At 36.1% G+C, this 25509-nt stretch overlaps 1 protein-coding gene across 50 annotated transcripts in view; it reads right to left on the bottom strand.

Moving 5' to 3' along the window:
- Nucleotides 1–25509, bottom strand: part of fbrsl1 (fibrosin-like 1) — a 584485-nt gene that overhangs the window by 80864 nt on the left and 478112 nt on the right. For all 50 annotated transcript variants that reach the window (XM_073952014.1, XM_073952015.1, XM_073951998.1 and 47 more), the window contains one exon: nt 3495–3543. In XM_073952014.1, coding sequence (XP_073808115.1) covers nt 3495–3543 — 49 coding nt within the window. The remainder of the gene's footprint in view (nt 1–3494; nt 3544–25509) is intronic.

The raw sequence follows: 25509 nt of genomic DNA, 5'->3' as shown, positions 1-25509 counted from the left end.
GTCGGTAACTGATGTATTTTGAACGGGAGCGAGCGTTCTAACAATATCGCTCCCGACTCCCGAGTGAGCGAGCACGCATATGTATGTGTGTGAATGAGAGAGCATCACGCTGCGTTTAGCTTGTTTGTTGCTGTCTATGTGTGTGTGTATGTATGTGTGTGAATGAGAAAGAGTGCTTGTTGCTGTGTGTGTGTAAACGAGAGAGTGATGCTGTCTGTGGCACTTGCTTGGTGTTGTGTGTTTATATAGACAACTTGTTATAGGCTGTCTGGACCCCATATAGCTGAGTGGTTTTCAGTTTTCACATCCAAGTACTGATGAGGCTCAGCCCTCCGAAGCCTCATTGAGTAACCGGTCTTGGGCTGCAGAGTGATATGGCTGTGCACATATCAAAGACTATGATGTCTGAACTCAAAGTACTACAACCATCCAACTTCTTTGAAAGTTAAGCAACCTAAACTGGAACTATCATGAACTATAATGAACATTAACAGTTACAAAGTCTGAACTGGAATTGGTCATCACAGATTATGTTCTCAGAAATGAAATTATCGTTAAAGGTCATGCATTTACTGCAAGATAAGTCATCTCTACAGCTTGCTTGTGCAATATTTATTCCCTGCAGTCTTAAATCGCTTAATCCATATATACCCACTCTTAGTTTTACAGTCTTTTCTAATCCCAATCTGGCACTTCTACCATGCTTTCTCAATATCATCTCTGTTATCCCTAGGGGAGCTTGTTTGTTTGACACACATTAGCAGGGTTTTAAGAAAGATTCTGTCTGTCTCACTATCAACTGTAACACAGATTATAGTGCCAGTAACATCATCATCAACAACAACAACAACCTCTTATGTTTACATCAGTAGTGCTCAAGCCATGTGCTCTGATCTACATTTATACATGCCAGATGTTGCGCAAGACTTTTCCTATGGTTATGCCTGGAAGTCATACACATACTTGCATAAAAACAACTTTAATTTAGACCCCGACAGTAGTCACAAGCTCTACTCTTCCTCTGAGCTTGACTTGTCTCCTCTCGCTTCCTCTTTTCTGCGTTTTCAGAGAGCGGCGGAGCAAAAGCTCTCCAAAAGACTCATGCCGGGCAACAGAAGTGTGGCATTAAACTTGACATCTCCTCCGCACTGTGCAACAAACAGAATTCGTTTCACAACTTAGTTCCTCTACAAAACCTGGATGTGAACCAACTAAAAAAAAAAAAAAACTTCTGGGTCTGACTTCCCACTGCTCTCAGCCAAAGATTTACTGCTCCTGGAAACAGTCAAAAGTAGCTCAGATCTGCATTAAAAGCAAACCCCCTGCCAGTAGCCACTTGAAGATGGGTCAAAAACATATGGAAGCAAATAAGCACCATCTCACCATTTTATAAACTCACAGAACTTCAATGGGCTTTAAAGAGGATTACGGGTCATCTGAGATTTGCTGTCTGGTATATTTAGGTTTAGAGACATAAACCCACCCCTCGTAAACTTAACAATCTCTTCTTATGAGCCTGACAGCCCATGATTTGCTGCTAACACATTTATCATTATGTACTTCTACACGAACATTTTTGTTTTTAAATCATCCTTACCCAGTGTCTACACTTTTTCTTTCCAAAAGTTTGAGGGATAAACATGTCTTTGTACTCATATATTTGAATCCTCTAACACTCATCAATGCAAACATGTATTGGTTCGCCATCTTTTATGGCCAGTTTCCACTGAGTGGTATGGTACAGTACGGTTCAGTATGCTTTTTCGGTTCAGTACCATTTTTAAATGCACTGCCGAGACATTACACCATAACAATATATACATATAATAACGAGCCATGGTTTACCCCGAGCTCAAACAAACCTTGCTGTCGTCTTGATGTCCAGTTGCTGTTTACAAGGCCGTCTTAAGCGCAAATGGTTTCACTTTCGAGAACTTGCGTGCGCGTATATATTTGAAATAACGAACGTGAGCTGATGATAATAATGTGCGCATGATTATTGAAGTGCTTCTGACATCTGATCCTTTCAGAAACTGACAAATGCAAGAGTGATGCGTGAAAAAAACAAAGGAGAAGCCCAAAAAAACAAAGGAGCGAAAGAGTCTTTCAGCAACCTAAAACATAAATGAACTGCCATGTTTAACTATTATCATCGCCTTTTGCACAATTATGTAACTCGGAATGACGGAATTACTTTCTAGCAAGTGGTTACATGTGCTGGTTAAGATTAAAGATGCAGATGAGAAGTTTGCCATATGTTTTATGTTGTTTTTGAACCCAAATAAGGCCTTTTTTCTGTAATTGGTAACATATCGGAAAATGTGAGGGGCTGTACCATTGGTACCCTTTTGGCAAAGAAGATGTAAGCCTGATAAAGGTGACCCATACTGAACCGTACCGTACCACCCAGAGGAAATGAGGCATTAGTAACTTGTTGTTGTTCTTGTTCCATCTGAGTTGCTTTTTGGTTACTGAATCAACAATCTAGTTCAATGTTGACATGTTGTGAAGAAGTGTGCTTTTTAAAAAACAATAAAATCGAGATGCGTGCTTTCAATACACACATTGTGCTGCTGGATGAAATTCACATCATGAACATTGTACACTTACCCCAGTGCAAGTGTAAAAACTAAAGTATACTTTGGACTTAAGAAAGTAGATGGATAAAAGATGAATATCTCTTTGGCTCTCAAGGCCAAAACACTTCAACATCCAAGAAAAGAAAAAAAAAAAAACGAGAAAAGCACAACTGCATCATTCCTGCAAGAGGAATGTTGCTCTTGCCAATACAGTACAGCTCCTAGCTCATAGTGGCTTTTGGAAACACCTTATCAGGCTTTCAGAAGCAAAACATTATCAACCAAACTACACACTGGAATGAGAACAGAGCTTCTTAGAATGTACAATGTTTAGTAGTTATGAGATTTTGTATAGTACAAAATGCAATATTAGGTTTCTTGAATGTTAATTGACATCTCTGAAATGTACTTAGGCATGGGCCGTTATACGTTTCGGATGGTATGATAACCTTGAATTAAAATATCACCGTTTCACGGTATTGTGATTACTGCTCTAAAATAAGTTCTTTTTAAATGTCAGGGTAAAAAAAAAAAAACACATTTCTACTCCACTGAATTTTATTTTAGGAAACATTTATAATATTTTGGAGCAGTAAACATGTCAGGGGAAATATTTAAAATAAATCACTGACTTCTGATGTCTTCATTGATTTCCAAAACACAGATTTCTTTACAACACATTAAAAAAAAAAAAACTTACACATACCTTAGGAACGGTGTATCAGAAAATTTGAGTGGTTTTAAAACCTTGACTTTCCCAAACCGCGGTAAACCTTGAAACCAGTTATCATCCCATCCCTAGATGCACTCCCATTTTAAATTCCATTTTATAAATTAAATAAGTAAAACAACACTTATATACACTTATATAGTATACACTTATATAGTACCCACAATAAATATTCATGCTCTTACCTTTAGGTGCAGTAGGCGAGAAAAGCTTCTCTGATCCTACATCGGATGCCTGCAAAACAGAAGAGAAACACAGTTAGACCATGTTCAAGAAATGAAGCTTTTTTGAGGGTAAACACAGCGCCATTGGGCCACAAAACCCTATAACCAACAACTACTTACAAACAAACAAAGCCAACATAGACAATACAGTAAAACATTGTGCAAAAGTAGAGCCAGCTTGTGCAATTTTCCACATCCCTACACTTAATGATTCGACAAAAGCGCAGTGATGGATGGTGACATCACAAATCCTATCCGCAGATTAGAATGGGGGGAAAGTAATCTTCCGACAAAGTGACTTAAGTGCTATGCAGACTAAACATGAGTGTGCTTTTCCTTCCTCTCCATGTACCCAGAGCGTGTAGTTTCTGGCAAGCGACGAGAAAAAGAAAACATGCCATGCTCTTACAAAAACACACAGTCATTGACAGACAGGACATGGGGCTCTTAACGAAGAGAAAGAACTCTTAAATTCTTCACACACTATACACAGGGGTAGCAAAGAATGCCAGTGCACACATTCCAGCTGTTTCTATGAACAGAGCAGTCTATCACTACATACCGCACACTATGGACTGAATTCAGAAAGAGAGAGAGAGAAGTTGTGTTAAGTTTGTGGTTCCATCCATCCATCCACTGTAGATCCATTCATCCACTATCTATTCATCCATCTGTTGCCTTTATTCATTCACCTTGTTACATGTGTACTCACTTCTACTAAACCTCCATCTATCCTTCCTTCTCAATAATCCATCCATCCATCCATCCATCCATCCATCCATCCATCCACTGTAAATCTTACCATCCACCATCTATTCATCCATATCCTGCCTTTTTTCATTCACCAATCTATTGCTTCATGTGTATTCACTTCTATTAAACCTCCATCTATCCTTCCTTTTCCATAATCCATCCATCCATCCATCCATCCAACTAGCATAAATTGAATAGTAAATGGTGATCTGAACTTTCAATTGGTAATATTATTTTACTGCTGATTTGCATTTAACACAACTAAAATAACCCTCTGTAAATAGTTGTATATATTTAACCAGCATTAAAATAAATACCTACATTAATAAATAAAATGTATTAGGCTTTAAATTAATATTAAGCTATTTTAAAGGTCCATATTATTGCTTTTGATTTAGATTTATATGCATCCAAGGTCAGAATCCTATGATTTCTGTCATTTAGGTGCACCAATTTTTAAAACATTACAACAAACACATTGACAGTTGACCTTCTTTAACCATCTTTATCCTGCATTAAACATGTTGTGGAATGTTGTTATCTGTATCACAATGCTAAATACCAACTAAAAGGTAAAAAAAAAAAAAAAAAAAAAAAAAGAGTAAATAATAAAAAAAAAACATTTATTGTAATAAGGCATAGCTCAGCTGAAAATGAAATGTTACTATTTAGTCTATATACTCTATACCAGGGACTCTCAAAGTCCAGACTCTGGACCGTGGGGGTATTTAATCCAGACCTAACTCCATTACGTATTGCAAGACCATGCATTAAGGATTTAACTTGTGGACTTCCTTCATTGATAAATGCATAAATCTTGTAAATTCATTAATTTATTCATTCATATTCTTTTTGGCTTAGTCCCTTTATCAATCCGTGGGGTTGCCACAGCGGAATAAACTGCCAGCTTATCCAGCACGTTTCACGCAGCGGATGCCCTTCCAGCCGCAACCCATCTCTGGGAAACATCCATACACACCCATTCATACTCGTACACTACGGACAATTTAGCCTACCCGATTCACCTGTACTGCATTTTCTTTGGGCTGTGGGGGAAACCGGAGCCCCCGGAGGAAACCCACGCGTACGCAGGGAGAACCTACAAACTCCACACAGAAATGCCAACTGACCCAGCAGAGGCTTGAACCAGCGACCTACTTGCTGTGAGGCGACAGCACTACCTACTGCGCCACTGCGTCGCCAACCTTGTAAATCAACAGTTTAATTATTTGTGTTAAAAAAAATAAATAAATAAATAAATAAAAATCAAAGGCAAAATATTCAAAGTTTTCCTACGTGACTCAGAGTGATCATACGAGGCTTCACGTGATCTAACAGGTGAATCACACGCGCACCTGCTTTAACGTACCGAAGCAAAGTGATCATTTGAATGTATAAAGAAGACGGTCTTGCAGAAAAAAAAAAAAACATACTAAAAAATAGACAATTCAAAGTTGAATGGGCAGATAAGTATGCGTTTATGTTGTCACAAGCCAGCACAAAGCCATTCTGCTTGATTTGTAAAGAAACAATTGGAGTTGTAAAGAGTGCAATTGTGATACGTCACTACCAAACGAAACATGGCCAATTTTAAATCGCAGTCTCCACAAAATATAGATATAAGGACCGCAAAACTATTACACCTACAGTTTTTACTACACACCTTTTTGTATTTTTCAGCTTTTTTTGGAGACAGGTGCCATGATTTTTAATGCTCACCTCTAAACCTACTCCTCACAGTGACATCACTAGCTCTATTGAGTGCATTGTGTCTGACGTTGCATCTCTGAGATATGCAGTATTGTACAAAAATGCACTTATGTTAGTGGATTTGCCACATTTGCATTGCATTTAATGTGTTTTGAATGCGAATGCCACTTTATTAAACGAAAGATAAATAGTGTTGACTTGTTTATAATAAACATCCATGACATGCATCACAAGTTATGTAATTTCAATTATTCCAGATCTTTGACCTTAATATAAATTCAGGTTTGGACTTTTTAATGTAGACATTGAGAACCCCTGGTTTATACACTCTATAATTTTATTTTAAAAAGCTGAAAACATTGACTTTCAAAGTACTATGGAAGTCAATATTTACAGATTCTCAGCTTTCTTCAAAAAAAATCTTTTTTTTTTTGTTCAGCAGTCTAATTTGTAACCAGACAAGGCTAAGTAAATGAATTTTCAGTTTTGGATGAACTATCCCTGTAGTGCACTAATTTCTTATGCAAACGGACAACAGTGAATCTTGCGTAGCCCAACGTTCTAGCTCCATTAATAACTCGCTCTTTATAATGTGTACTCAGTCTAATATGCGAAACCTCCGGTGAGACCAGACCCACGACGTGGCATAATTTGGGAGACCTCCGCTGACGTGAATCCTGGACTCCATTAATAAAGAGCTCTATTTCAGCCCCATAATTCACCACGTCAGGGGACTAATTTTTCAGCAAGCAGGCTTTTTCGCTACACAAGCGCTCTCTGTGTCTGGAGCGCTGGAACACTTTAACTCACACACCCGTAGGATTACATGAAAGAAAAGAGGTTCAGATGAAACTGGGCCCGTAGCATATGCAGAAAGCGTCTGGTTTGGGCGAAGACTGTCGTTAACGTTCGTTCATGCCTTTAATGTTGAAACGACTTTCAATACAATGATCCGTCTATGAAAGGTATTCTTATGAGAGCTTAACACAAGAAAGAAACTACTAGAGCGTAAAGAGAGAGAGAAAAAGAGAAATTTATGGCGGCTCCGTTTCAGTGTTTGTATTTTTTGCCAGCGAGCTGTTCTTTAAACTGTGTCCCTATAGGCCGGAGGTCAAAAGTCACTCATAACAAATTCTCCGCACTTGATGCAGGAGGCCCGGATGGTGATTAAAGGACAGGGTGATCGAAATAAGCAGGAAAGGAGAATAGAGAGAGAAAACAAAGCAAAGACCCTGGCCTGCTGAAGGAAGCAGAGGGGCTATAACCATTTCAAAACGGAGGAAATTGAAGCCACATTGCTGGGAGCCAAACAGCGTTGGCGGGGCCACAGGAGGCCTGACCCGAGAGGACGTGTGATACTGGATCTGGAGGCAGAGAGGCCGGGTCTGGGACTCTGAGATACCAAAACAGCCCTCAGTTCACTTCTCCCATTGCACTCATTAATAACTACGGGCTATGATGCAGCCTGCTCTGGACCACAACCAGACTCTCACAGGAGTCACTGAGGAAAAACACAGAGATGGACGGCCAGAAGGGAGGGAGGGAGTTGGGAAAATAAAAAAAGGTCACGGTCATGTGTTGAGACCTGCTGCCTACAGCTGTAAAGTGCCACTGAAAGAAGGAACGGGAAAGGGAAGATTCATTCCAGTCAAAGGGTGCTAAGCTGTAAAAATAAACAATCACGACAGTCGGTTGAGTGAGCGCAGACTACACCAAACAACTGAGCATTTTACTGCTTCTTCTGATGCTGGATAACAAGACTGATTTTACAAGCTGGACAAAGCTGAATGGATAAAAAAAAGAGAAGGAAAAGGATTTTTTATGCAGTTTGGTTGTGCATTTACATCCTTGAAAATCAACTTAACATGGCCTATACACTGAAAAAAGTGTTGCATACAAAACTGTTGCAAACAATTTATTTGTGTTGAATTTAAACAAACAAATTAAGTTTAATAATGTTCAACTTAATTTGTTTGTTTAAATTCAGCGCAAATAAATTGTTTACAACAACTTAACGTAAAAAAATTTAGTAAATCCAAGGAATCATCTTTGAATGATTTTTTTCAGTGTAGGAGCAACTTTTTTATGTGGTCTATAGACCATTTTGAGGGATGTAAACAAAAACAATGGTCCCAAAGTATTTCCTGTTTTACATTTTTAATTTCTATAGCCTCCGAGAATCCTAAAAGAGCCACATATTGATAAATAATGCTATGATAGCTGTATTAATGTTAAGTTATGATTGAGTTGCCTCTGGTTACAGTTATGAAATAGTTTGATAACAAGCAGGAAATGTGGGCCAACAACATGACCACATTGAAATGGTTTATAGCAGAGATGCCCAAACTAGGGCCAGCGTGTTAACCTTTGATTTAGCCCACCATCCTATCTGAGAAGAGAGTGATGGGAGGGTTGGAGGTGAACGCCTTTAACTGAGATCATCATTTCTAATATAACATAGCCTTTTTTGGTTGACTTAAACTCCAAAACTTGAAACTAAAATTAAATGTTTCAATTAAATGTAAGTTAATCAAATTTTCAAAAATGTAAATACCACCAATCTGCAAGCAGAGAACAAGGCAAAAGACAAGATCAAATCAAGTCAAAAACAGGTGCAGCTTGACTCGTGTATTTGGCATTGAACTCTATTCTGTTAGAAATGGGATTGTTTTTGTTTTGCTATAAATTTATTATAAAACATACTGGATTAGTTAATATAAAAGCAATGATCTGTAGTTATTTTTTTAAATATTATAAATTACTCGTGGCACTTTTATTGTAATATAGTTTGGTAAATTTACCTTCAGCCCACAATCAAGTTAGTTTTTCGTCCCTTTATAAGAAAAGGATTGGGCACCCCTGGTCTATAAGCACAAGTCAGTATTTGTCAATCAAAACATCATTGGCAGACTAAAGATTGGTGCACATGGGTTTGAGCGATTGAAAGGTTTTTTGGCATACATATGCCCAGATGATTTTAGCTCACTATCTGATGTTACTTAAAAAAAAAATACCCCAGTACACAAGTTAGCGATGACCAACGTAATGCTTCTGACACTCATTTGTTGCACCATCTCACATTTCCTTGCATGCTTATCTTGCAAGTTTTTGCAATTCTGTTTAACATCCACCACTTAAGCTCACAAACATCTAGTCAAATTGTAAAACCATTGAAACTCACTCGACTCGCTCAGCTAGACCTATTTACTATTTTACTGTAACTTCAGCATATAAAAGCAGGTGTACAAAATGTCAATCTCATTGCCAATCTCGAGTTTTTTTCCTTTACTTTGGACAATTGGTGAAGTTTGTTCCTCGCCACTGACTTGCTTGGTTTGGGACTTATGGAGCTGCACATTGATGGATTTGCTCATCAGTGTTTGGATGTTCAGCAGGGAAACCTAAACTAAACTGAACTTCAACTTTCACTTTACTAGAACTTCTATATTAAGTTGCTTTGGCAGAATCTACGTTAGGGCACTATAGAAATGAACATGAATTGAATTGGTTGACCAGATTTTAATGCAACAGATCAAACCAAAAATACTAGTGCGTTTTATATTCCTTTACACCTGGTGTTTGTGTGTCAATATTCACACTCACATTGGCGCCCTTTGTTTAGTCATAAAGTGTTAAACTTTGGTGAAAAATGCTAGCAAAAACTATGTCTTAAAGCACAATATGTGAGCTGGTAATGGCAAGTAGTGTTTCTTTACAAAGTGACATCAGCAACAAAGATATTTTGTCATTTTTGTCAATCCATGTGATCAGGGATTGCTTTGATAAAAATTAATAACATGGAATAATAATATATTTAGTAACACGTTCAAAAGTCAGGTTTGTAAGATTCTCAAAATGTTTTATTCTCAGCAAAGCTCCATTTTTAAAAATGAAATAATACAAGATTGCGATTATAATTATTACACTTTAAAATACAAATAGTACATTGTAAAAATATATATATATTAAAAAATATCATCTATTCTTGCGATGGCAATGTTGAAATTTCTAGATTTTCTGAATCATGATGAATATTGAAAATTATTCTGGTTTATCAGAGTTCTGATACTTTAAAAAAGGTCTTCGAAGAATACAGTACAGTTTTATTTTTTTTTATAAACATCACTTCTGATTAATGTAAAGTGTCCTTTAACATTTCAGTTTTACTGTGAAACACAGTAAAACTGTACAAAGCCCAGCAACATATATTCTTGAATAAACCACTAAAATCCATCACAGAACCAGCAAATTGCTTATTTCCTCCCCGCTCCTCCCTCCTCACGCCTCTCTGTTCACCTCTGACACCTGCGGGTTCAGAGCCAAGAGAGGGTGGCACAGCGGAGCCTTTAGAGAGAGGGAGAGAGAGAGAGGTGTGGCACTGGAGCAATGTCATGCTGCCAGCGGCGGGCAGGATGGCCAGATGGCATCAATTATCAGAGAGAGAGAGAAAGAGGGTCAAGCTGGCCTTAAGATCTCTGCCACACAGTCCTCTGATTAACCTGACAACAATGCCATGACCTCTTCTACAAAACACTGATTTCAGCATGTGGATCAGGCCCGTTTTATCACTGCCGCTCAAACTCCTCCTCGGTTTTCCTCTGGCCCATCAGCAATCATTCCTCACTCATCTTTTCTCTCTTTTCTAATGGCAGGATGTTGTCCAGAACCTCGCAGGCTTCTATTTTCTCTCTGTTTATGTAACATCATGTTGAAAAGGGTTCAGCAAAGGGCTGATAAACATCTCAGTCATCACCCTCTTAAAAACCCACATCAACCTCAACATTTTGCTTCTGTTTTTTTTTTTACTGAAATGAATGTGGACTGTGGATAAGATACTTTTATACAATACATTATGTGAATACTTGCATTGTGTAAGTGTTTGACTCTTCTTGACTGTGTGGTTGACAAATATGCAGTAAAAAGTTTTTTTTTGTAAGAGAATTGTGAAAGAAAAATAGATATATTTATGTGTTTTTTGTATGATGTTTGAGAAGATATAAAGGTTCAGTCATATGTTCTTGAATGGGTCCTCCAACTAATTAAAGTTTTCAGTGGAATTGATTGACTTAAAATGAGCATATACAGTAGTTTCACAAGAGAAGACATGGTTTTCAGTGACAAAATATATTAAGTTGTCATGTTCCTAGAAATATTCAGATGGAAAATAATACTATTGCCTTTTTCTAAAATAGCAACTTGATGCCTGATGCATTTATTAATAAATTTTACATTTATTTATTAATTTTTTTACTTTGAAAGCATTAATTGACCTTTATAAATGAGTCACATTATAGGACGGTTTTGAGATTTGGCTCAAAAAATGTAAAACCCAAAAAAAAAAAAAAAAAAAGAACACAACAGATTTTATAAAGTAAGATCCATGGAATCCATGTAACCATTAATTAAATGATGACATTGCTATTTATATATTTATTTTTGACATGTGTGACAGTGAAAATCCAGCATAATGATGCCAACCACCATATTTATTATATGGTTTGGTCTGTAGACAATAACAAAATTTAAAGCTTAAAGGGGCTAATAATGTTGACCTTAAAATGTTTATTAAAAAATTAAAAACTTTTATTCACAGACATACTGTGAAAATTTCCTTGCTCTATTAAACATTAATTGGGAAATATAATTTCAATTATATATATATATATATATATATAAAAAAAGAGTAATCAGCTATAGATCACATATGGCTGCGGCTAAGTTAATGAGAATTTTTCATGTTATTTATGAAACTTTCCATTTATTGTATTTTATTAACATCTAACCCTAACAAAACCCTAAACCCAACCATCACAGTAATGTAAAAACAGATCTGGATCTGAAGTCTGAATGATTACGTCCTGCTGAGCCTATACTAGTAGACGCAGAAGGCACCTACTGGCTCATATCTAACTGCAGATAACGCCGATTCAATTCGAGTGATTACATTTGAATCAGCAGTTCAAATGTGCATCTGCATACAATACAATAAAAATGAATAACATTATTAAATTGAATTTATTTTGTATAATATTTTAGATAATTGATTTGCTCATATCTGAGATTTAAAGGAACGACCGACTATGTATGTACGTAAATGTATTGCTGCGTCCAAAATTGCCTTACTACTCTGTAGGTACTGCATTTGAATGTAAATGTTCTACTCGGCCATTAGAAAAGTATGTTCTGAACAGTCTGAATAGAAGTAGTATGAATGGAACTCGAACATACTACATCCGCCATTTTGTCATCATAATGTGACCTCACATGCGTCGCTTCACTCGCATTCATGAAATCTCTCGCGGTGCATCATGGGATAGCATAGTGACCATTCGATGCGCACTTCAGAATCTCGCCGGTAGTAGTAGGGCTCACAGATACTTTTCACATACTGTTCTATAAATTCCAGGCCCGGATTGGCTAATCGGGAGGACCGGGAGAATTCCCGGTGGGCCAGTCCGTTTTTTGGCCGCGAGGACCGGTGTCCCTAGCTCCAGAATCTGTTGCTCTCAGCAGTCACACATTTTAAATTAATGTATTTATTTACTTGACCACAGTCTTCTTATTCAATATTTTACTGCAGCTCTGCTCTTTTTATTTATTTTCTCGCAGCCTCGTGTCCAAGATGCAGCCTGCAGGTTAATGATCATATAACTGTTGTGGTTGAGTGGTTAGCATGTTAGGTTTTGACGCCACCGACCTGGGTTTGATCCTCGTCTGAGTATTTATTTGATTTTTTTTTTTACATTTTTATTGTTAAGACATAATACTGTTAGGGTTGTTGAACATTTGAAGTTCTAAACCAGCTGTTTTCTCAAAAAAAAAAGACATGATAGTGTAATTAGAAACTAAACTGGAGATGACCTTATTTCAAACTTGTCAGTCGTGAACTGAGGTGGGCCGGTCTGAGGCTTGAAACTCCAGGGCTGAAAAGGAGTCCCACTCCGGCCCTGATAAATTCAGACATGCTACTCGGCTCGCATACTGTTTTTAGTGTACTATTTAGTTTGGAAGTTTGCAATTTGGGATTCAGCTTATGTGTGTATCTGTACATGTGTGTCATCCTAGAAATAATGAGTAAAACCCTCTAATAAGCAGAAGACTTGCTAATGTTCTCTTTTTTCCCCTCCATGAGTGGAGTCTAGGAAAACACCTGAATTTTCAGTGATCTCAAACTCTGCTTTCTAGTTCCCCAGGACTGCGTTTGCCCACCGCTGTGCCCATGCAGTCATCCAGGCATACAAGCTCCTGCTAATGAAACTCCAAATTAATTATCTTCCCCGTGTTTGTCCTTCTCTCTCTCCATCTCTCTCTCTCTCCTCCTCTCGCTGCTCTGCTTAATGACCTCCTACATCCTCGTTTATCATGAGCGGCGCTACATCTCCCCCCCTCGCTCTCCTGCTATCAGCCGCACCGCACACACACCGCCTCCAGTCCAACAGGTGTGTGTGTGAGAGTGATTACAGCACGCATACACACACACACGCACACACACACTCCCACACCAGCGCATTAGACATGCATCTGCACCTAAAGCATCATTAAGATGATAATGTATTCCACTGGGTGACCGTGCAAAATGCAGTCCTACCCACAAGTCTGTGCTGCTCGCCGCGAGCGCCTCTTTCCACGTCAGCTGTGATTGGCTGAAGGTGGAGAACGACTTATCCGCTGAACTCTCGCTTGGCAACAACACGATGAGAAGCTGATGCTTTGTGTGTGTGGTAATTCTGTCATATCAAAACTGCATCAAATATATATTTTAATATTAAAACTACAAAACAAATATTAACAATTCTATAATCAGGAAAAATACCCATTATTAAATATTATTCATCACATTTGTTGTTTATTTTTTATTTTATGCTTTAACTATTGAAACAAACTTTAAAACCGTTTAGTTTTTTTCATTATTTCAGTTTTTTTTAAACGAACATTCAGCTAGAATTACATTATATTATACAAAATACAAAATATTAAAATATAATAATATGAAGATCATAAAGGTTTGGAACCAATTGGGAGTAAGGCTACACAAAATATTGTTTCAGCGTTGATATCGCAATGTGATCATTCGCAATAGTCACATCGCAGGATTTGCGATGCCAAGTCTGTATTATAATCAGGGCTTGACATTAACTTTTTTTTGATCCCCAGCCACTAGTTTTCCAACATTACTAGCCACAATTTTATTGTTGTGAATATATATTTTATACACATAAATATGACTTTGAAACACTAAAATTAGTTGATTTATATTTTGTGTTATGTCCACATGCCTCCTCGTTCATTTCCCTTATCACGTGACGTGTATAAGCTTGCATAATAATCTTGAGCAAATGGGTCAGGGTTTCATAATATTACAATTAGTTTTATTTCACCATTTTAATTTACCAAATGTATGTCTGACCACACCAAACATAAATACATAATTATTTCTTAGTCACAAATTTTAAAAGCGTCAAAACAAGCAAAATATAGCAGTATACTATGCTTTTTATTAAACAAAACAAATGCACAGTAATCTGTCCTGGCTATCTGTCCTACCAGATCACCAGTTAACTACACATAAATGGGGAGGTAATCTTCCATTTAAGCAATGTTATTGTAAAAAAATGATTGTTAAACCATAGTAATGCAAAAGAAAGCAAGAAAAACTGTGCGTGATAAAGGAATGATCACACACACACAAGGTTAACATTAGACCCAATAATAACCTGTAAAAAAATGGTCAAAGCGAAAGCAACCGGTGCTGCTTAGAAGAAGACAAATCTGGTGCTCCAAGACTGTGGGTGCATGTTTATCCCTTTTTGTCTAGTCTGTTTTGAAAGAGAACCGACACATCAGTTGTGTTTCTAGGCACGGTTGCTTCATGCAAAGAAACTGGAGAGACATGTATTTTTATTTCAGTTGTGCACATCATATCAGCTGTTAGCGCAAGTGATCATCGTCTTAATTGGTATTCACCTGCTTTCTACAGCTCGTGCGAGCGCAATTATTTTTGTCAGTCGTGTTGCATCTCAATTCTAAGATCGCATACATATTGGGCCATCTTTATTGTCGAACCCTGCTTTTAAGAATTATTATCTGGGAAAATTATTTTCAATCAGTTAATGTCAAGTCCTGATTATAATGTATCATTTGCATGCGTTTTGAGAAATTATACAGTTTGTAATTTCAATAACGATTAATTTTGTTGATTAATCTGACTTTTTGTTATTCAGTTACAAAACATGAATATTGTTTGACTCAGAAAACGCTGTTTGTTTTAATAGTAACTTTCTTAATTGTGTGCTTTTAATTTATTTATTAGATTTTCTGGTGATTTAACTCCCTCTCCAAAACCATCCCATTTGATCTAAAGATATGACTTGTTTGAATTTCACAATCTGATTTTCTGGTTTAAAATTTTAGAAAATTGAATTTGATTTTCTGATTTTCTTCATCTTAAAAATTTGAAACTGTATTTTTACAAACTGGATAGGGTGAGGTTGAGCCCTATATGTGCTCGTGCCTGCTTCAGTCTATGAATTCAGAACACCAAAAACATGTTTGAAGTTTGTTTGAAGTTTGAAAATAGGTCTATATAAATTTCAGATGTTCAATATTCAAGTTATAAATTTCAAATTCAAATTAAGCAATTCAAAAAATTTTTACGGCATATAAAAATTCAGATTTATTCATCTACAATTGTCAATAATTCAAATTAACACAATTCCAGTTCAGATTGTTTTGGCATATTATTAGCTCCATATATGTTCAACAGAAAAAGTTGGTGCTCATAAAGGTTTGGAACCACTTGGGAGTGTGTAAATGTTAAATAAATATTTTTTTTTTTGGTGAACTATCCATTTAAATAACTTAGGCTTATGTGTGTGGTAATTTTGTTTTGTTAACATGTTATTAAAATTCATATAAAATATTATAACATTTAACTAAATTAATACTCTTACATTATACTTTTATATATTATTAAGCAAATATTGTTATTATTACTCTTAATACTAATACATTTGAAATATTATAACGCTACTAAAGCTATTACTACTAATAACAATGTATTACTGCTATTATTATTATTTTTATATGTTTATACTTTATTTTAAGCTTGAACTATTCAAACAAACTTGCAAATCCCATTTTTTTTAATGTTTCAGCTATTCTGAGACACTATATATATATATATATATATATATATATATATATATATATATATATATATATATATATATATATATATATATATATATATATATATAATTACATTAGATTAGACTCCTATAATGAAAATCAATGGCTCCTCTCTTCAGAAGATCTTTATGTTCAACAGAAAAAGTTGGTATTAATAAAGGTTTGAAAGTAAATAACAAAAATAAAACAGAACACAGATGATTTTATTAAGGTTACACACTCTGAGAAGCTAAAACAGGATCACAGCGCAGCTCCTGAGGTTTGAATATCTAAAAATCGCCTGCAGTTCTTGCGATCGTGCTCCTCTAATTCACCCTTCCTTTCGCAGTTACTTCATTTACATTTCCACCATTCTACTCGCGCTCATCTCTCTTCATTTATCTTTCTCTAGTAATCTTCCTTATCCAATGTCTTCCTTTATTCCATCTTTCTCGCTATAATTTAATCTCTTTTGCTCACACATTTTTCTATTTTTTTTTTTCATTTTTGCAATCGTTTCCCCCTGCTTTGAGCATTCACAGACTGTTAACACTGAAGCCAGTTGGTGCAAAATACAAATGAGAAGCTATCTAGAGTTCACAGGAGAAAAAGAGAGGATATTATGGGGGGTAGTAACGCTGTAACCAAAAAAAATGACACAGGGTCACAAATCAGTTTCTAGAGCCCAAAACGTGGGCAGTAATAAACACACCATCAGAAACAAGGTAAAAACAAAAAGAAATCTGTGTTTCAAAATGAACTACAGATCACTGGTATATAACAGTGCATTCCGACAGTATTTATATTACTTCACTGTTTCCACAGATTTTTTTTGTTATAGCCTTATTCCAAAATAGACTCAATTCATTTATTTCCTCAGAATTCTACACACAATACCTCATAATGACAATGAGAAAAAAGATTTTTTTAATTGTTGCAAATTTATTAAAATTAAAAACCTGAAAAGTCACATGTACATAAGTATTCAAAGCCTTAGCTCAATACTTTGTTGATGCACCTTTGGCAGCAATGTACCATGTATTTCTGAATATGATGCCACAAGCTTGGCACACCTGTCTTTGGGAATTTTTGCCCATTCCTCATCGCAATACCTCTCAAGCTCTATCAGGTTGGATGGGAAGCGACGGTGTACAGCCATTTTTAGATTTCTCCAGAGATGTTCAATAGGATTTAAGTCTGGGTTCTGGCTGGGCCACTCAAGGGCATTCACAGAGTAATCGTGTAGCCCAGGGGTGTCAAACTCAATTCCTGGAGGGCCAAAGCCCTGCACAGTTTAGTTCCAACCCTGCTCCAACACACTTACCTGTAGGTTTCAAACAAGCCTGAAGGACTCAATTAGTTTGATCAGGTGTGTATAATTAGGTTTGGAACTAAACTGTGCAAAGCTGCGGCCCTTTTGGAACAGAGTTTGACACCTGTGGTGTAGCCACTTCATTGATATTTTGGTGGTGTGCTTTGGGTCATTGTCCTGCTGGAAGATAACCGTCTGAGGTCAGGAGCACTCTGAAGCAGGTTTTCATTCAGGATGTCTCTGTACATTGCTGCATTCATCTTTCCCTCTATCCTGACTAGTCTTCCAGTTCCTGCTGCTAAAAAACATTGCCACAGCACGATGCTGCCACCACCATGCTTCACTGTAAATGGCATTACCCCAGTGATGAGTGGTCCCTGGTTTTATCCAAACGTAACGCCTGGCATTCACTCCAAAGAGTTCAATTTTAGTCTCATCAGACCAGAGAATTTCGTTTTTTACTATCACCTCCCTGACTAAGGCCTAAGGAACTTTCGGAGGAACAGAAAGTTTTCTGTAACCTTCCCAAGCCTTGTGCCTCAAGACAATCCTTTCTCAGAGGTCTACAGACAATTCCTTTGTCTTCATGCTTGGTTTGTGCTTTGACATGCACTGTCAACCCTGGGTCCTTATATAGACAGGTGTATGCCCTGTCAAATCATGTCCAATCAACTGAATTTACCACAGGTGAACTCGAATTAAGCTCCTAAAGCATCTCAAGAATGATCAGTGGAAACAGAATGTACCTGAGCTCAATTTAAAGTTTCATGGCAAAGGCTGTGAATGTTTATGTACATGTGATTTTTAAGATTTTTTATTTTATATAGATTTGCAACAATTTCAAAAAATCTTTTTTTCGCATTGTCATCATGGGGTATTGTGCAGAATTTTGAGGCTGTAACATAATAAAATTTGGATATAGAGTAAAGCGTTATGAATACGTTGCAGGTGCATTGTAAATAATAATTAATAATTATTCATATTTATTTAATATTATATGACGAGAAAGTGTGGCTTATTAAGCAAGAAAAGTTCATGATAGCCTGTGTATGCAGATAACCTCGCTTCAGATTCCTCAAACAGAGTAACTTAAATGGTAAGTAGTCGTTTACGCTCTTAAGCTTCTCCGGAGAAGGTTATGCTTTTGGATTAGTTCCCTTCTAAGTTAATATATGTCTTAATTTCTTAGTAAACACGATCATAAAATAATGTTGCAATTTTTGTAAAGGTACATTTTTCACATATTGCGTATGCATATTTACTATCGAAATAATCCTCACCATAAAACATGAATGCAATATCAAACACTGAAAAAATATTTCATCTTGGACAGGATGCAAGAGCTGTGGCATGATTTCATAGTAACAAATCACAAAGCTTATGATTATTGGCAGATGTGCAACAAATAATGTGCAAATAATAGAAATATTGAATAACGATATCCACAGTTTTGTAAAATCCATATTGTGGGACAATGTAATTCACATTTATACCAGTATAACGCCAACCGCTAGTTTGAGTACATTCTTTGAGTGAGCTTTCTCTTTAATTTCCACTACAAATAATGGACTTGTGAGATGTGTGTTTTCTCATGCTCCTGGGTGACAGACAGAAGCCACACAGAGCCTCTCACAGGCCTCCGTGTCTTTAATCTGAGAGCGGCAGAAGATAAAACATGGCTTATCAGTAAAGGAATCAGAGCCTGTTCTTTAGCAGACACGCCGCAGATACTGATCTCAGTCCAGGGTTTCTTACTCCTGCCAACAGCACTGAGATAAGGAGACTAGCAGAGAAAGAGAGAGAGATAAACAAGCCTCCTTTCGGGAGAACCGGACACTTCCATTAGATGCTTATGTCATTCAATCTCAAGTAGCGGAATATCTAAAACTCCACCGAAGCTGGAAGAAACTATCAAACCAAACAACTAACAATCTGAACAAACTGTGCTACAGACCAGAAATCAGCTTGTTTACTGCTTAGCTAAAGGACTTTCAAACTGAAGACAATATGTGATGCTAAAAAATGTGCATGGTACTTAAATGTAGATTAGATTAAATTCAACTTCGTCATTACACATGTACAAGGAAACAAAATGCTGCTTAGGTCCAACCAGGAGTGCAATAGCAGCAAGTGCAGGGTGTAGATAAAAGTTATCAAGTGCAATTATAATATAACTATGGTGATATTTACCGATGGATGTACTATGAACATTATATACAGGTTGCATTGACTATGAACAAAAATTTACATTAGATGAATATATGTACAGGTTGCTATGAGCATAATTACATGTGTATGTGCAGTGAATATATACAATCCAAAATGAATTAGTGCAACAAAGTGCAATGTATATGTACAATTTTAAATGTGCAAATATTAAATAGTGCAGTGATTATGGGGAGTCTAAATTAAGAGGAGAGTGTGGGGATGTATTCATTTATTTGTTTTCTTTTCGGCTTAGTCCCTTTATTATTCTTGCTGTGTGGTGACCTTGCAACCCACTGCGCCACTGTGACGCCTTAAATGTATACAATAAATGTATTAATTAAATATAAATCATAATTTTTGGAATATTTTAAACATTATAAAATATTTTTTATTAATATAATTTTAATTATATTTATTAAATAATTAAAATTATTTTAATAAAACATATGCTGGATAAGTTGGCGGTTCATTCAAAAAAGTTGCTGGATTTAGCCACGGATGAGTCAGTTAGCAATTCTGTGTGGAGTTTGCATGTTCTTCTCTCATTCGTGTTAGCTTCCTGTTGGTGCTCCGGTTTACCCCACAGTTCAAATTCATGTGGTATAGGTGAATTGGGTAAGCTAAAATTGTCCGTAGTGTATGTGTGTGAATGAGAGTGTATGGGTGTTTCCCAGTGATGGGTTGCAGCTGGAAGGGCATCCGCTGCGTAAACCAATGATGGATAAGTTGGTGGTTCATTCTGCCGTGGCTATCCCAGATTAATAAAGGGACTAAGTCGAAAAGAAAATGAATGAATACTTTCATTTTAATAAAAATCTTTTAAATAATTAAAATTTAATGAACAATTTATTAATTGTGGAAAAAAAAACATGTTGATTTTATAATATAATGATAAAAAATGTTCTCTCACAAACTACATATATACAAACGTAAATTATACTATACTTAATACTTTTATTTATACTTTATTCTACTCAACTGGCCATGGTACTTTAAGATTAATTAAATGCCACAATAAAAAAATGTGACGTATATGAGCAACTAAAATAAACTTTAAATAAATAAACCAATAAAAAAGGTGCATTTATAATGGAAATAATCTAAAATGTCCAAAATGTAAATCTTAGAAAAACTATTATTATTTATTAATAATACCGTAATGTTATTCAAATACTAAAAACCTGCTGATTCTTTGAAACTGTTAGTACCAACAATGTGTAAGTAAAAATTATTTCAGCATAAATCTAAAACTTGTGACAAAACAATAAAAAAATGTTTTCCTACAAATGCCTTGACTTGTAAAAATACCTGAGAGCAGTACCTTAAAGTGATAGTTCACTCAAAAATCTAAATTCACACACTATTTACTTCCCCTTAGTTACAAAGCTTTATAAGCCAATTCCAATTTGTTGCCTATACCAGATTTTTTTTCCCGTCTTACACATTCTTTTAATTGTGACCCATATCCAATTAATTTGTTTACTTGCCATACAATTTACGATGTCGCGCATGCATAATGGTGGGTTTTAGCATCTGCCACACTAGCAATGATAAAAGAAATTGACTTGCTTTTTGACTTGCTTTTATGCAAAGTTCACCCAACTTTGAATTGATTTTGAGGCGGAGAAGGAGGGAAAAGGTCGTCATTGCAGCGTCTGCCTATGATTTATATATGGTGTCCTCAACCGTTCAGAGGAATTTGTGGGTACTAGAGAGGTGACTGACCACATTTGTCCATCATGTTTTCTCTGTTGTTGTTGTTTACCACGTCGACATCTCTACACACGCTCTTCCTTCCAAGTCATTAAACCGTAGAGAAGTAACACATTGTCACAAGTTTAATGACGTACAAAACAGAATGCCTCAATAAATCCCATCTGCCTGTTACATATCCATTCTATATCTGATTTATATGAAGGAGGCATGAAACCGATCTCTGAATATCCAAATGCATTCGTTTTTCCGTGTTTACACGGTCATTGACACGGTCATATGAGCAAAAAATCTGAATTGGGTCACATTTAGATATTTTGACAAAATTGAAAACTAATATATGGAAGTCAAGGGTTACAGGTTTCCAGCTTTCTTCAAAACATCTTGGTTTGTGTTCAACAGAAGAACAAAACGCAGGCTTGGAACAAGTAGAAGGTCATCAAATGATGAGTAAATTTTCAGTTTTGGGTGAACTGTTCCTTTAAGAGACAACCACATATAGCGCAAACCATATCTCTCTCACTGCCTCATTTCCATTCATGTCAGATTAACCATTACATACCCAGACTAAGGTCTATGATACAGACTCCCGATTACACACATATATACGATTCTTGTAGGACGGCTTGAAGCACTTTTCAGTGTCGTCCTTGTTCACCTTGTTTTCTTCAATGAGAAACAGCGTCTGAGTCATTCACTACCTCAGGCAACAGAGCAAAGGAGAGCTGCGTTTTCTTTGCGGATCTGCTTCGCTACAAGGGAAACCCATCGAGGCGCATTGAATAATTCATAAATAATAAAGGGTTTGCGCCCCTCGCTGGGCCTTCATCTGCAGTAGGCAGAAGAAAGACGGGATGTTGAGGATTGTTCGACTCTTGTTAGACAGGAGCTCGACCACGACCTGCTCTGCCAAACACTGACACTTTTAATGAGAGGGAAAAAAATTGTAAAGAAAAACGCCCTGCTTTCATCCATGCGCATTTTACAAGAATCATCCCTGTGTAGCACAAATACACATTCAGCCAAAATAAGCAAGCATCCTGAGCTGAATCAAGGGTGCATTCAGGAACTGAAAACTTGCAGCGCTAAAGATAAACCAATCTTAATATTTAACATTTTGACTGTCATTTTTTTTCACAAGCAAATGAGCCAATTATGATGCATATTTCCGGTTCATTTTTTTATTAAAAGCAATTTTGGCTACTAGTGGGTGCTAATTCAAAAAAAACAAATGCGTAGTTTGATGATTCCGTGACTGAAGGTGGAACTTTGAGAGTTGAGGGAGATGAGTTCATTATATCCTACAGGACTGACGCAAAAATGTTGTATATGGACGGGCTAACGCATTCAAATCATATTATCATGGTGGTATGAAGAAAATGATGCTGCTCTGCTCTAAAAAAAAAAAAAAAAAAAAAAAAAAAAAGCACAACACAACTTGAGTATATTAACTTAATCATTTTTACAAATTTAAGTAGATTTAACTGTTTTTGTGTGTTGATTCAGCTCATTACAAATAAGTAGTTTAAACAAGCAGCAAGCGTATTTTTTTATACGCAAAGCGTCTTTGTAGTTTCCTGTTTTCCATGAAACCAAACCAGAAATCAAGGGAGTGTGACATCATTAGCATGGCCACACAGGAGACCGTACATGTCACTTGTTAATACGGCTTAATTCTCTAAATTTTAACTTATTTTTTGGAGGTGGATAACATACACAAAAAAATGTTTATTTATTCATTTATTTATTTTTTGCTGTTTCTGCAAACTACTTGTGTAGGCAGAATAGTGAGGGCGGTGTCCCAACCCCCATAACCCCCTCTGGTCTTCACTTTGAAAACCGGTCACTTTTGTTTTCACTTTTGGATTGAGGGCGGCATGATCATCCTTTGCATAGAGCGCCAGTTCAGCTTGCTCCGGCCCTGGATATTTACCACATACCTGTACAAAACTATTAAACATGTTGATTAAAAATGCTAATTCACTCTCGTCCACTAGGTGGCGCTTATAAAACTGCAGGAATAACAGTTTTGTGCTGTAAACAAAGCAGCTGTGCTGGCATTTAAAATCCATTATACAAAAATAATCAAAGAACATAAAAAAAGAATGAACATCAGCTTGTCTGAAATGAATTCACCACATAGATACTTAATAAAAACTTCACAGACAAATTCAAAATATAGGATTTTCTTTCTGCGTTTGACACACGATGAACAGTTTGACCTGCTCTTATCAGGCAGAGATGCAGATTCAGTAGGTTATTTTAATACAACCAAATAATCGACACATACCTTCAAAGCAACACATGCACAAGGATACTCCATTACAAATATAAATGTTTATTCTACCACATTTTTTACTTTCTCAAACATAATGTTTCATCAAACATTTTTTTTAACATAAGTTAAATTTGGTTAATGTGGAGTAGCTTTTGTGTGTGTGTGTGTGTGGCATATGAGAATACATACATATATAAATAAAAGGTGTGAACCTACACTGGTGTTACGGTTCGGTTATAATTATCATGCCATCGATTCGGTTCAATTCGATATCTCACAGTGCATTGACGATGCTTTTCATACACAATTGTATATTTTCTTCACAGCACAGCAATTCTTGTATTAAAATTTATAAATATATTTATATTCATATTTTATTTGTAATACAATTTTGTCTTTAAATACAAACAGATATATAAATTGTACCTTTAAAAACTCAGGTACACGTACAGAACAACACGAGCATTTATAGCAAATAAACAAATATAAATATCCTGCTCACTTTTTAAACCTTGTCTAGTGAGTTCTTTCTTACACCCCTATGATTGGTCACGCGCTCAACAGAAAGGGCTGCGACTGGATCTAACGCGCTGGTGCTGTTCACCGATAAGTGACGCTGATAAATTTACTTTCATTTTTTCAATTCCAGTGAACTCGGGGGTTCTTCTGTAAGTGTCCGTGACTGTCCAGCAAACACACATGCAGTGAAATTACGCACAGTTGTTTTTAAGTAGTTGCAACATTGTAAACGTCGGTACATAACCGGTTATGATTTTATATATATATATATATATATATATATATATATATATATATATATATATATATATATATATATATATATATATATATATATATATATATATAAAGAGAAATAGAGATTAAAGAATAAAGTCCTACACAAGTGCACTGCACAACAAAAGCACTTAAATCATTCTTGAAAGATTAAGTCATTCAAAACAGATCTCAAGTCAACTGAATAAACTTTTTTTATCATATCATAGAAAAACCAAATACCACAATGTCAGTCTTTCCCAATATCATGAAGTCTGTAAGCCCATCAAAGCAGACCCGACATAATTCATGTGGGCAGAGCCGAAAAGTTGTAGGTGAAAGAAGGAAATGAAAAGGAGACAGAAACTTACAGTGTGCCAGAGAATAATCCCCCACAAGCCCTCGCTGCACAAACAGACATGGACTGTACTATATAAAGGCAGCTCACAGTTGAGCCGGGCTCCTGTTGGGACGGGACGCACCACATTAAGTGGAATTTACTTTTAAAGCAGACACCCCTGCTCATGTTACTGTGCGCTGTAATGCTATCCCTGTGCCACGGCCTCTCGACGGGTCAAAGAGACTCTGCTCGCGCCTTTAAAATCACCTCACAGCTCCTCTGGCCTTAAAATAGAGGGCAGAGAAGGATGAAGGAGACCAGAGAGTTATATCAGAGGAATACTTTACATGTATTATTTTACATGTAAAATAATAATAAATATTATTAATAATAATAAATCATAAATATAATTAAACTAGAAAATATAGATATTTAAAATAATTGATTATTATTGTCAAATGATAAATATTGTTATTATTAATTTATTAAACAGTTAGAAGTATTAAAGTATTAATAATTTAGAAAATAATAATAATAATAATAATAATGATAATAATAATAGTAATAACGATAATAGTATTTAGCCAAAAAACTATTTGTGCTTATTTGCACATGTAAAATAATACATATAGTTATTTAATAGGGGTGTGATGAGACGTTTACTCTATGAGACAAGACACGCGATTGCGTTCACTGAAGAAAAATCCCGAAATGTAAAACA

The sequence above is a fragment of the Danio rerio genome, chromosome 5 (assembly GCF_049306965.1).
Source record: "Danio rerio strain Tuebingen ecotype United States chromosome 5, GRCz12tu, whole genome shotgun sequence".
Classification (NCBI taxonomy): Eukaryota; Metazoa; Chordata; class Actinopteri; order Cypriniformes; family Danionidae; genus Danio; species Danio rerio.
The sequence above is the reverse complement of the archived record's forward strand: the minus strand, read 5'-3'. Positions and strand labels throughout refer to the sequence as shown.